This window comes from Enoplosus armatus, chromosome 22 (assembly GCF_043641665.1).
Source record: "Enoplosus armatus isolate fEnoArm2 chromosome 22, fEnoArm2.hap1, whole genome shotgun sequence".
Lineage (NCBI taxonomy): Eukaryota > Metazoa > Chordata > Actinopteri > Centrarchiformes > Enoplosidae > Enoplosus > Enoplosus armatus.
This window is the reverse complement of record NC_092201.1, coordinates 8184613-8198345: the sequence shown is the minus strand read 5'-3', so window position 1 is coordinate 8198345 and position 13733 is coordinate 8184613. Positions and strand designations below refer to the sequence as shown.

The 13733-nt window shown below is 41.6% G+C and overlaps 2 protein-coding genes across 2 annotated transcripts; one reads left to right on the top strand and one right to left on the bottom strand.

Moving 5' to 3' along the window:
- Window positions 1-1678: 1678 nt before the first annotated feature.
- Window positions 1679-5183, bottom strand: LOC139305338 (zinc finger protein ZFMSA12A-like). The gene is made up of 8 exons (XM_070929306.1): window positions 5165-5183; window positions 4758-4960; window positions 4438-4548; window positions 4200-4295; window positions 3961-4071; window positions 3542-3662; window positions 3123-3326; window positions 1679-3040 (listed from the first exon to the last, which is right to left on the bottom strand). The coding sequence occupies exons 1-8, from the start codon at window positions 5181-5183 to the stop codon at window positions 2010-2012; spliced, it is 1896 nt and encodes a 631-aa protein (XP_070785407.1). The 3' UTR covers window positions 1679-2009.
- A 1325-nt stretch (window positions 5184-6508) lies between these two features.
- On the top strand, window positions 6509-11750 carry tspan33a (tetraspanin 33a). The gene is made up of 8 exons (XM_070929004.1): window positions 6509-6640; window positions 8683-8740; window positions 9012-9139; window positions 9490-9564; window positions 10075-10170; window positions 10323-10451; window positions 10537-10698; window positions 10825-11750. Exons 1-8 carry the CDS (start codon window positions 6539-6541, stop codon window positions 10924-10926), a joined length of 852 nt encoding a protein of 283 aa, XP_070785105.1. The 5' UTR covers window positions 6509-6538; the 3' UTR covers window positions 10927-11750.
- The last annotated feature ends 1983 nt before the right edge of the window (window positions 11751-13733 follow it).

Below are 13733 nucleotides of genomic sequence, written 5' to 3'. Positions count from 1 at the left end.
CTACAAACCTTGATTCCAGGCGCTTTCGCCTTGCTAAGAAAGCCAGATTTGACCACAGAGAGTTAGAAACAAACAGGTGTTGTATGCCTGTGTGTGTGTGTAAATGCAGCTTTAATGAATGAGAGCATCGGCAGTGTCATGTACATTATCAGTGTTTTCTTCCGTGAGTTATTTCTTGCTGGTGTGGAAACGCCTCTTTAACAGCATGCAGGCGTACAACTACATTTTTTTTTTATCCAGGTGGGGTGATCCCGGCCTTTTGCCAGCCTGACGATTCAATGGCAGGGGATCCATAGCTCCATATACAGTAGTGTTTAACGAAAAGCTTTTCTGTTCCTTATTTACTGGGTAAATGCCAGGGCTGTGTGGGTCAGTAGTGTCTTATGAGCTCGTTCATCGTCTTGATTCACTACTCATGCAAAGTGTTAAAGGGCCTTTGACAGGATTGAGCTGTTTGTTTGTTTTTGTTCCTTTCTGTCGGAGAGAAGTCTGTTATTAATCCTCAAGTTTATTTTGTACGGAGCGAGGTGTTCACACAGAGACCAATTTGTTGTAATATTAGTAGTGACGCTACTGTTAAATGTAGTATTTAATAACAGCACTATTTATGGTCAAAAAAATGAACTAGAGTGTGTTATTGTACTTGCGGTAGCTTTGGAGGCAGGTGGCCATTTTGTAACTGAGTTCTTTAACATAAGCCACAATCCCTCGACTGCGAGGGATTTCATTGGTTCTGAGGTTGCTAAGTGACACTGGCCCAACATCATTTGGTTTCCTCAGTTACCATTTGTCTCCTTGGTGACGACTGCATGGTCTCACGGTTGACACACCCTTTTTTTTCTTCTTCTTCTTCTTCTTCTTCTGCTTCTCTTTCTGTTTTCTAAAGGAGAGTTCTTGATTTTCTTTATTTTTTGTTCATTCATTTCATTTTAGATTTTAGAAAGGGAAAGAATACAAATCAAATAAATCAGAATATTAATTCAATCACTTTTTCTACTCCTATTTTCAATAAAAAGTGAAACGAAAAAAACATACAAAAAGTTGATTTGTAAATAAGTAATGTACAGTTTGTATCTGTAACTTGTCAGTCTGTCATTGGTGACAGAGTCTGTCTTGCTTATAACGCACGCTACCAGTAAATAAAAAAAGGAAAAAGTATATTTAGACTGTATGGTCCCTTGAAAGCAAGTTTTAAATTAATATCTGATGTATATTCCTGTAACATTGCATTTTTATCTGAGGAATGATGTTATTAAAAAATTGCAAATAAATTGCATTTCCTACAGCTGTGTTTTTCACTTCCCTTTTACGTTTGCATTTCACGTCTTTTTCCTCACACTTTGTCTGAGTAGACAAGTTACTATAACCTGCAATTAAAGTATTAGTTAATAACTTTATCGACGCTGGACTATACAAGAAGTGTTACCTGTCTTTTAACATAAATCAATCATTTGTTCTATGATCTACAGATAATCGTGATTTTACTGAGGTGTGGGGACGTTTATTGGTTAACAACTTTAAGCCTTATATTTAAATACACCTCATTTGGAAAAAAAATCTCAAACATGAATTCTAGCAATCCAAAGGCTCACTAAGTTGTAACAGTTGTTTGTGTTTATAGATACTTTATAATACTAATTCATTATAATAACACAATGAAAAGTATGTGTTACCACTTCAAGTTCGCTTTATACAGAGAGATTAAAGCTGTACTGACATAAAAAGGTATGATGTTCTGTAGTCACATAATTATTGTTTATAGGACAAAATAGGAGCCTAAAACAAGTATTGGTGATTGTAAGCAGCGGCTAGGATGCACTAGGTTTGGTAACTGTATATAATGAAGCAGATAAAAGGAAATTCAAATCCTTTACATTCCAACTGCTGCTAGTATTACACAAGAAATAACTGTCATGACTGTTCATTTGTCTGGGTACAAACAAAGTACATTTTGGTCTTTCAATAAAAACTTGACGAGGTGAAACAACAGAGACAAAGAAAGCTGCACATTACGTGTCAGGTTTATGAGTTGCCAAGTGTCTCTTGAGATTCCCCTGCTGGGAGAACTCTCTCTCACAGTTGGGACACTTGAATGGTTTCACCCCGTTGTGGCTGAGCGTGTGTCTCTTCAGGCAGTTCAGTGTGAGGAAGCGCTTCGGGCACTCTGCGCACAGGTACGGACGCTCCCCCGTGTGAGAGCGCGTGTGGACGTTCAGGTGACTCTTGCTGGAGAAGCCCTTCCCGCAGTGCGTGCAGGTGTACGGCATCTCGCCCGTGTGAGACCGAGTGTGCAGCAGCAGCTCGCCAGAGGACAAAAACGACTTCCCGCATGTGGTGCACAAGAAGTTCTTCTCCCCTCTGTGCATCTGCATGTGTCTCGTGATGCCCGTTTTGCTGAAGCCTTTCCCGCAGATTGTACACAGGTTGCTGTGGCCTTCGTGCAGGCGTTCGTGCTGCTTGAGCGCATAGTTGCACAGGAATCCCTTGTTGCACTGGCTGCAGATGAATATCCGCCCTCTCTTGTGGAGTCTCTGGTGCTGATAATAACCTGACTGGCTGGTGAATCCCTTCTCGCACTGGCTGCAGTGGTACGGGAAGCTGTGGAACTTCATGTGAGTCTTCAGTTGGTTTGGATGTTCAAAAACCTTTTCACATTTGGGGCATTTGGTCTCTTCCTCTGTGAAGTTTTTGTTCACAGGTCTCGTGCTGAGAAACCTTTTGTCTTCCCCTGTTGGCTCTTTCCGTCTACGTCGTTTCTTGTTTTCCAAATTGTCCTTCTTCTGTTTACGTTCACGCTTTTTTTCAACACTGTCTTTTTGTTTGCGTTTCCTCTTTTTCTCCAAAGTGCCTCCTACTTTCTTCTTTTCAGCTTTCAAGTCTTTACTTTTCTGCTGCTGAGTCTTTACTCTGGACTTTTTCACAGACAGCTTTTTCTGAATGGGAGCTGTCATGTGGTGCTCACTCTGGATGTGCTCTTCGACCTTTCTCTTTATGCGATGAGCGAATGAACACTGAGGGCAGATGAATAAACGGGACAGACCTGGAAACAGCATGAAGAACAGGAAGTTAGTGAAATAACATGATTCTGGACCAATTCTGGGCTGCGGCTGATTCTGTCTGACCTGATTCCCTTTTTGGCGACCAATCGTCTGCAGTGACGCCTGAGCTTTGACTCGAGACTTCTTCTAAATCTTCCAACACCAGGGTCTCTTCCTCATAGTCATAATCATCATCCTCACTGTAAGGCTCACTGAACCTCTCCACTCCAGTTTGAGCAGGGAGGGCCAGCGTGGACAACAGGATATCTTCCTCGCTGCTGGAAGGAGCTGTAGCAGAGGAAGGCATTTAACATTTTACACATTAGACTCACTTGTTGTTGTGATGGGAGCGTACATTCATTCAAAAGTTATATTTGCAGTCAAAGAAAGAAGACAAGACAGAATGTAAGAAAGAGAGCAAGACAGCAGGAAGGAAACAAAGAAGAAAAAGTTGGAAACTACATACAAAACTCTGTTCCTCTCATCTTTTCTGTTAAACTTACCAGAGCTGAGAGTCCCTGACTGTCTGTGATGAAGCAGCAGAGTCTTCAGGGCCAAGGGTTCAGACAGATGTTGTCCAAAGTCTTCTGCCACAGATGATGTTTCAGTGAGCCATGCTGCTGTCTGTTGGCAAGTGAAACAGTAGTCATGTGCTTACAGACCTCAAAGCAAAAGCACGAAAAAAAGAAAATCTGGTGACATTGTTTGATGTTGTGTTATATGATAAATAAAGTGACCAACAAATGATCGCCTTCTGATTTCACACATTTCACACTGAAAAACAAGAATCAACACGGCTGCACAATTCTTCATGTAAAATATACGATTACTATTTAATAATGATTTGGCCTTAATGAAACATTTAATTCCATTTAAAATGCCTGTTAGAATCAGAAAAGTGTGTGACGTGCTGTTAGAGTACCTGGTGCAGGTCTGGTATGGGCAGCAGCTGCTCCAGCCTGGACAGAAACTCAGACACCAGCTGCTCCAGTCTTTGGTCGTAGTTAGAGCCATAGTTTGCAGGAAAAACCTCCTACAGAAACAGCCAGAGCGTTGGATTTAAATTATCAACACATCGCCGCTGTAAATGGTTGGTGAATCTAATCATCTATAGCTCTTCCCTTGATTTTTAAGAGACGTATTTTTCACAGATAGACTCACTTGGAAGAAGAACTCCTTTTCAAAAGGAACATTCAAAAGGTTCTGAACCAGGCTGGCAAAGTTGGTGTAAGAGGTCTTCAGTATATCACCACCAGCCTGTCAAGAAGGGGACAACAATTAAGTTGAGAAAGGTTTCAACTACTTTCAATTATATGTGTCTAGATTTCTTCCTCTAGACGTGTGCGTGTTGTCCATGTTTTGCTTATGGAGCAGCTCTGAATGTGCTTTAAAAACCCACCATCTGATCAGTGGAGCTCAGTTCAGTACTGCAGGCGTGGATTTTATCCAGGTGGCTCTGGATGGTCTGCAGGTTGGCAACGCCATCGCCACGACACAGCTCCAGGACCAGCTACATCGGGGCAAAGGTGGGAGACAGGTAACTCAACAGAGCATGAGACAGCAGGGAAAAGATCGATTTCCATTATGAGAAAGGGCAACAGCAGGTTGAAATGTTCACGTAACTAATGACAAGACACACAATAATGTTACAACTAAAACAACTACAAAAACAAAGTCATGAATAAAAGCGAAGGACCACAGTTCACAGTACTTCCTCACCCTTGCTCTCAGGCCCAGGATGAGCTGAACTCTCTGACTGGGACTCAGAAGCTCTGGGACCATCTCTGTCGCCAGACTTATGAAGTCCACCAGCTTGTCATACTGCATCACACTGTGCTGCTGGGCTACTTGCCATATGAAAGCAGACATTAGTCTCACTGGGGGGACAAGGAGGCGTAAGGAGGCCGGTGGAAGAGGGGGACCTACAGAGGACATTTGAGACAAGCGTACTGGAATGAATGAATAAAGTACATTTTATCTACAGAAGCTCAAATAACAATTTACAAGCGATTTGAGCACAACTGTATATTCAGAGGATTAGCTAACGTTAGCTTAATAACAGTATTATTTAGCTAAACGACTACCTGCGTGCGCTAGCAGATAACTAGATAAATAATTACACAAACCTTTGCTTTTCCACGCCATTTTCTTTAAAAACGTCTAAACAATGAACAAAATACCACCTCTGCACTCATCTTACAGAGTAAGGGAAACACGGTGCGACATACACTCATAACTTCCGGGTTAACCGGATGTTGTGAAAACTGTCGTGCCGTGTGCGTTTCCCTTCAAAATAAAAGACGGAACGTAAATTATTTTCTACTCAAAGCAAAGATGTCGATGTGATGCAGACAAAATATCGAACATAATAGGAGAGGAGGGAAATTATCCATGTGTCACACACGGGTGGTTGTGTGTACATTCCGGGAAATAGGACCTCCACAGCAGATGGCGCACATTCGTCACTCTTGTTGTGTTGTGGACCTTTTTACCCGTTAGGGGGTTAAAACTGCTCTAATGAAATTAATGAAAGAACACCTCAGTAATTGTTGTCAGGAAAATAGTGAAAATCTGTACCACTTTTCAAAACTGTTGATGCTGCATGCAGGACATTTTGTATGTCATAGTAGGAAGTGCAAAGGTCAGAATTATAAAATGAATGATGTCAGATTTCCATTTAGCTGCTTCAGTTTCAGGGTGCTGGTTTGTGCATGCTGGCTCCCTGTCACGCTGCCATGCCTTACTTACTGGAACAATGTCAATGTTATTAGTAACACCTGTGCTTCAAAATGTTTGCTGTGGAAAAGGCCTATAATGCTTGTGACTCATGCCATCACATATGTAGGTAATCTCTTATAAAACATGAGGATAAAACTAACACATCACTGATGGTAATATACCTTTCATTAGATCCACTTACGCTCATTTTAAATTCATCATGAACCATGAACTATTACTTTAGCAGTGTGTATTTAGAGACATACATAACATGAAGTATATATATATATATATATATATATATATATATACTTATATACTAAAGTTCATCTATTCAGATTGAAGTAAATACAACTTTTAATATTTCACTTTAATAGCAAAAAACAGATGTAAATGAAAGCAAACCTAAAACTACACATACAAGTATTCTGTCATGTGTGGAATATATATATTTTATTCATTAAAAATAAATAAATAACACTGATTTTGCTGAAGATCCACGGGGTCAGTCGTGGGAGCCTCTGCTGCAGGTTGTGCCATATGATGACCGGTGAGGATGGTAACACACCCAGCCTCCACACGCCCAAGCGGCTGCCTGCAGCTTCTCTCTGTCACTGTGCGTGTCGGCACGAGTAGCTATCAGAAGAAAACCCGCAGCTCCTCGTCGTCATAATGCTGCGGAGTTTGTGGTTTTGCTTCCGGAAACTCGTTTAGTCTCACAGCTAGAAGCTCGTTTGTGCGCAAAACCTGGAGAACACGCAGTTTGGATACTTGTCGCTGCGATGGGAGGAAGACGCAGGGGCGCACCTGGATCTGACGAGGACTACACCTTTGTCAGTCCAGTTGTCAAGTATCTGCTGTTCATATTTAATTTCATCTTTTGGGTGAGTGTTTCCTGTGCTGGTTAATTCAGTCTCAAAGCGTGGTGACCTTTATTTACTTTACACTGTGTGCAGGTTAATCCTCCTGTTTCTTGGCAAACCAGATTCGCTCTCTGGTCGCTTAAATGAAACTATTTGTTGATAACATAATAAGAGTTAAAGGACATTTCTCAGGATTTCCGGTTCTATCTGTGTCAGATTTATTGGGTTTCCTACTGTGAGAACATTTTAAGAGTTGGAGCACCCACTGCTTTATTTGAGTTAATTGTTCATTAACTTTGGTGTTTTACTAAGAGAGAAACAGTGTCCAGGAAAGAGGAGAAGGGAAGTTACACACACACGCACACACACACACACACACACACACCAGGTGTTTTCTGCTCAGCCATTTGACAGTGACCAAATTCTTTACTTTGCAAATCAGGAATGTATCATCAGATGTTGGATTTCGAGCTCAGGATTTCGAGCTCAGAACCTGTTTGGCTCAAACATGTTGCCATCTCAATAACAATGCTTAAAACACCAACACTCAGTAACCGAAACTCCTGTGGGTTTTATTTCAGGCAGGTTCCTTTCATGACATACTCCGCTGCCATGAAACACATGCCTTCATTTATTATCCTGATGGGGACCATGTACATTTGTGTGAGAAGTCTGTAGACTGAGGGGAAACATGGTTACTGTGCAGAGAGGTTTTATTTCTCCTTTTTCAAACACGCTTTGGTGAACACAGCAGGTCAAATTACCCTAAATGTATTATCAGCTGTACGCTGTCTGACTGTGGCACAATACGATGTTAATAATTGTACAACTTTAGTCTTTAAAAGTAACAGCAACGCTCAGCGGTGGGCTGTAAACAAACCAAAGGTCATATCGGCAGGTTTCAGTGTCAGGTGCTCGGGGACTGTAACATAAGGAGATTTCTGACTTACATTTTAAAGCAGATCTGTTGTTGCAGATTAAACTTGTTGGGGTTTAGTGGAGTGTGAGGAGACTTTCTTGTTTCTGCTCGAGCAAAAGTTACCCAACTAAAACAAGCTGAGTTGAGTTTAAACACATTATAATCTACTGAGAACAGACAAGAAGTTTCAGGTGTTTTCAGGAGTGCTTCTTCACATGCTAATATCTGCCAAATCCCTATTGTTTTTCCTCATCCATTCCCTTCTACATTTTCATTTTTAAACAAACCTGTGTGAGTGTGTCAGCCGTGTTTAAGCTGTGAACAGGACTTCTGGCCATGTACAAACAGGATAAGGCTGTGTAAAAACTTGAAGCTCTTCAACGTGGAATGTGTTGTTGTCATTTCTGTTGCCTCCGGCTACAATGAGCTCTGTGAAGGACACACCAAATATTACTGCTAAGGCATGTTTTTTTTTCTAGTCTAGATTGTCTATAATCTTAAGAAATCTCAATGATGATTAACCAAATAAGAGAATCAGTTATGTAACCAACTCAACATACATTATTGCAAAAGGTGTCATGTCTGGTTTATTCACTGTGAAACTAAACCTTTACATAGAGGGCAGACACATCTAGTTGTGCCCTCCCGCCACAGCAAGGTGCAGTGTCTGTGGTAACTGGACCCATTTCGTTCGGGGTGGGGGGAGAGTGTTTCTGAGGGCTCTTTATTATTCTATTGAGGCCAAGAGAGGAGCGCTGAGTGAAAGGGTCTTTATTTTGTAGAGAAAGGTGCAGATCGCTGCCAGGTCAATTTAGTCAAATGGAAGCAGAGTGGACGGCAGAATCTCCTGCTCTACATGTCTAATGAAAACGTTGTGCTCCTCTAATTCAACACTGATGCCTCTTGGAGCATTGGACTCTCCTAGAGTGTATTTTTGGAAAATGTGCTATTCTTCTATCAGTACAGCCTTGTCTATGACTCATATACCTGAGTAAGTGTTCTGGTGAATGATGCCACTCCCTTGACAAGTATGAGCATAGAAATTGTTCGTCACCTGTGGGTTTCCCCTTATTGTGCCTCATTTATAATATTTTGAAATAAAGAAAATAATGCATCTTTTCTCCTCCTCCTGTGTTCTCCTCAGATAATCTCCCTGGTGATGGTGTCCATCGGCGTGTACGCCCGCATGATGAAACATGCAGGTAAGTGATCCTTCATTGATAGAGCATACAGTCTTTCTTCATGTTTGGTGTGAGGCCGTGGGAGTACTGAGTGTCAGGACGGTGCTTTTGCTTTTTTGGCGTTGTGCTTCCACTGCAAACGACAAAAAACAGCCTCCAAATCTGTGTTGTTGAAGATTTCATAAAGGAAAGGAAACGTAGGAAACAAAAGTATTTGTAACATTATAAATACTATGACAGAGCTGGAGAAAGACGCTTAGAAACACACTTCATTCTTCTACTTCTTCTTCAGAGGCAGCTCTGGCGTGCCTGTCAGTGGACCCCGCCATGATGCTGATGGTCATTGGGGTCCTCATGTTCGTCCTCACCTTCTGTGGCTGTGTGGGCTCCCTGCGAGAAAACATCTGCCTTCTGCAGACAGTAAGTCAAACTGCCAATGTATTCTGAACGGAAGATTTTATTGAGACCTACACTATAACAGTGCAGAGAGACATGCTGTATGACATGCTGTGGAGATAATGGAGTCGGATTCAAGGTCAGTCACCATGAGCTGCCAGATCATCTCAACAGTATTTTAGAATTAGCTCAATAACAAACAGCGTCTTGCGTTTTTCTGCATGTTTTCTCCAAGTATGGGAGGTAACAAGTAACAGCTGAGTTTGCATGACAACGCAGGATCTCATGGAATCTGTCCTCTAAAGAATGAATCCAAAACAGATTAATGTTTACTGTGTTGTAACCATCTCTCTCTCTCTCTTTCCTCCTCTCAGTTCTGTATCTGTCTGACAGTGATCTTCCTTCTTCAGCTGGCTGCTGGGATCCTGGGCTTCATCTTCTCTGATAAGGTAATGTAGCAATCTGGAGGAACTGATTTGTTTATATAGTAATTATTACAATGACTGTACCTGCAAGGTGATTGATTGGTTGATTGAACCACACATATTTTTATTTTAGTACCTATAAAAGTGGTCTAGAATATGTATCTATATATATCTAGTCATCTGTGAGAGGCCAAAACCTCACAATAATACTGATACACTCTGACAAAGGTACTAAATTTGTTTTTAGACCCTTTCTTGTGGTAGACTTTGCTTTTTGTGTCCTTTTCTGATTGTGAAGGTTGGTGAAACACTGTCCTCTCCTGGGCTTTGTGTGTAACTGCTGCAAAGCTTTACTACACCTGAAGTGAAGCAGCTGAGTTTGCTCACAGGTTGTTAGATGTGATTTTGTTTGTTAGATCTTGGGAAGAAGTTGGATTTCTGATGTTATTAGAAAGAACGTTTCTTGGGATTACCATACTCATCATCAAATAAAATAATAATAAATAAATGTCCTTTTTTTCACACTCTGCCAAGGCTCGGAATAAAGTGACTGAGGTGATCAATAATGCCATCGTCCACTACAGAGATGACCTTGATCTACAAAACCTCATTGACTTTGGTCAGAAAGAGGTAAGGATTTAGTCCAAGTACGGACTTTATACCATGCACACTGTAGGTCATCATCATTTTGTATATTATAAATACCAGGGCAATAGCAGCTTTAACAAAGTTTTTGTAGCTATATGCACAGATACCTAACATGTCTTCTAATGTCTCCTCAGTTCGGCTGCTGTGGCGGTGTGACGTACACTGACTGGTCCCAGAACATTTACTTCAACTGCAAGATTGACAACCCCAGCAGAGAACGCTGTTCTGTCCCGTTCTCCTGTTGTATCATGTCCAAAGACAAGGTGTCCCTCTTTACGAGACTCGTGTTATTTGTCTACCTGCAAATGTTTATTTATTTGTCTTGTAACTGTATGTGTGCTTGAGCAGGAGGTCATCAACACCATGTGTGGACAGGGCATGCAGGATTTAGAGTTCCTTGAAGCTGGAGACCACATCCACACCAATGGCTGCATAGACAAACTGGTGAACTGGATCCACAGTAACCTGTTCATACTGGGAGGCATCGCCCTAGGACTGGCCATACCACAGGTGGGATATGCATACCAACACACACACACACACACACACACACACATATATTGTGCTCAAGCCTCTAAGAGTAGAAACTGTTGTAGCCAGCTCTTGAGCCCTCTGTTTGTGTTTTCTCTTCTGCAGCTGGTCGGCATCCTCTTGTCTCAGATTTTGATCAACCAGATCAAAGACCAGATCGAGCTCCAGAACTACAACCTCAAGCACCGCTCCGACCCGTGGAGCTGACCCAGGCCAAATCAGACCAGATTCTGATGGACGACACCAGAAACATGGTGACATCTGCAGGTGGGGGAGAGAGCCACAAATGCCAGTTCTCTGTCATCTCTGCCTGGATCAAGCTTTCAGCATCATTGCTCTTGGACTTTAAGTGAGCATGTTGACAAACCATTAATGTGCTTTCATGGAGGAGAAACAGATGTAGAAGTAGGACTCTGTCGCCGCCTACTGGACATAGACCATGCTTGAATTTACCAAACTTTATACAGTAGTTAGGAATACCCGATCAGAGGCAGGGGCATCAATGACATTTTACTTAAGAACTACTACCAGTATAATCTATGACAAGTCATTTTTTTATCATTCCTTTTTTATCAAAGACGCCAAATAGGAGTGGGAGTTACTGCATATATTTGTATTTTTTTATTTCAAATGCAAAAAAGCTGAATTGCAATGCATTTTTGAACAAATATTGATTTTATAGACTTTCTATAAAAAATATAAAAGACTGTCAGACAGAAGGTCTTATGCATGCTCAGTAATGTTGCATATGGCTGCTAGCGTCTGAGATGCATCTGACATTTTCTTGATGTTGTTTTTTATTAATGTATTAGCAATGTGCACCCTAAAATGTGGATGCTTTCAGTTTGTAGTTGAAATGTGTCAAATAGAAAGGTCAGCCTACTTGATGCATTCCTGAAGATAAAGCGTGAGCAATGCACATATGCTAGTTGGTATGTAGTTTTGTATACTTTCACAAGGCTATAGGAAATGCCTTGAATCCCCGTTACAAAAAAGGAGTGGTACAGCAGAATAATAAACCTTTTTTACGACATGGTTTTAAGGTGTTTTATTTGACATTTAACTGTAAAGATAATGTTTGCACCAATGGTCTGACTCTCCATAATAACACGGCCAGGTCGGGCTGCTTGCTTGTCCTGCTGAGACCTCACACTTGCACATGATGTCATTTCCTCCCCACATTTTAGCCAGCTGACGGCCTGCGTGGCTTTTGTGGAGGTGTGTGTCTCAATAAGTAAATGTTTGCCAAACCACAGAGGCTCTGTAAACACTTCATATTCTGTACACATGCTGTGGCTTTTCTCAAATACTGTGTGCATCACTTGAATCCTGTTCCCACCTTCTTTTGTCATAATTTTCAACTAGAATACAAAAAGGAGTGGGGAATTCCAAATCCCCCACTAAAGAAAACAGTTGTGGGGACCCTGAGGTGCTGTGGTGTTGTTTTGTTGACGGGCCAAGTTTTTATTTTGTGACCAATCAGTGAGCAGACGGTGGTTGAGGTTCTCTGGCTGAGGAAAAAAACAAGATTTACTAGGAATAAAGCATGAAATGAATCCTCTCTACTAGTTGTCTTGATACAGCACTAATTAAAGCTCGGTTTGCTCTGACAGCAAAGTGGAGCTGTAATTAACTGTTTCTGTGAGAATCTGGGTTCAGCTCATAAATGTTTAGAGCTTTTTGTGTCTGTGAAAATCATCTCCAGCTGTAAACTTCAGTTTTTAATCTCTTTTTTTATCACGTGATAAATTGAGGCAAACCTTCTAGGTTCTTTCAGGTGACGAGTCATTTGACTGGAGACATTTTCACCCAGCGAAGCTCTGGCAAAAGATCTACTGTAACTGTGAAGAAGCACAAACCAACACAACCTCTCATCTCCACCCCGCTCCTCTGCCTGGCAAATGAAAACCTGAGTTGTGAGACATTCCCAGCCTGAAACCTGATGCCTGTAATCTTCGGGAGGAGAAACAGTCCTGCATGTTTAACAGCCTTTTGACGCAAGTCCACAATCTAAACATGACATTTCTTTGTTAGTTTAAAGCTGCAGTAACTCCCCACACTGTGATTTTCCCTTTAGTGCGTAACCAAATCTACTGCATCACCAATGACATTGAACAACGTTTGATGGCAGAGGTGTGACATGTTATAATTTAGTAAAAGCAGCGGAGTGTAATGAAAAAGTGACAGTTGTAACAGCAGCTTGTGGCTCTGTAGTAGCCTCTCACTGTAGTGTAGTTGGTGTGTGTGTGTGTGAGTGAGAGTGAGTGTGTGTTGGCCTGGGCTCTGGTGCTCTGTGTGTGGTCCCTCTGACTCACTCAGGCGGCCATGTTGCTGTGGATTTCAAGGAGGCCTAGACACAGAGAGAGAGAGAGAGGGGAGGGGGCAGAGTTAACCCAGTTTCACTCTCAGAACACCAGCGAAGAAACAAAGCATCCGCAGTCATGCAAATACCACAAGTGCACTGTCCAATTAATGCGATAACAACAGCAGCAGGGTTCAGATTTGACTAGTTTGAAATGTGTTTTAATGGTATCCTGACATGTTCAACAACATTCAGATAAACTGTATTAAATCAGCATAAAATAACGTGACTGTGTTTGAGTTTTGTGTTTTATGTATGTTCATATTTCATGTTGAGCAGTTTTTTGAAGATTCCTGCAGCCACCTAAACCACGAGAGGAAGCCCAGTCCATTATGACGTCCCAAAGGAAACACTCACATGCACACTACTGTTATATAAACATGTAACTATTCAAAACGTCACGTAAATTCATAATACACAATCATTAATTCTGACTGTCATCATCATCTCACAGCCACCAAATCCTCTCACATGTGTTTGATAGTATTTCTGATGTATAAGGTGTAGTTTCACCAGAAGGTCTTATGTAATCCCTGACAGATAGTCCAGTCTAGAGGGGGGGGGGGGGGGGGGGGGGGGGTTTACTCTTCATTACATACTTACATAACTATCCCCAGAAACAAACATCAGTGCAGATTACACCACATGTACA

What these genes read in the sequence shown, in the direction of transcription:
- LOC139305338 (XM_070929306.1), bottom strand. An exon ending in AAAAGGAGTTCTTCTTCCAA is followed by an intron (nt 4,072 to 4,199) that starts GTGAGTCTATCT and finishes CTGTTTCTGTAG; the next exon opens with GAGGTTTTTCCTGCAAACTA. An exon ending in GTCGCCAAAAAGGGAATCAG is followed by an intron (nt 3,041 to 3,122) that starts GTCAGACAGAAT and finishes TGCTGTTTCCAG; the next exon opens with GTCTGTCCCGTTTATTCATC.
- tspan33a (XM_070929004.1), top strand. Translation starts at nt 6,539, where the DNA reads ATGGGAGGAAGACGCAGGGGCGCACCTGGATCTGACGAGGACTACACC. An exon ending in TATTTAATTTCATCTTTTGG is followed by an intron (nt 6,641 to 8,682) that starts GTGAGTGTTTCC and finishes TGTTCTCCTCAG; the next exon opens with ATAATCTCCCTGGTGATGGT. An exon ending in CCGCATGATGAAACATGCAG is followed by an intron (nt 8,741 to 9,011) that starts GTAAGTGATCCT and finishes CTTCTTCTTCAG; the next exon opens with AGGCAGCTCTGGCGTGCCTG.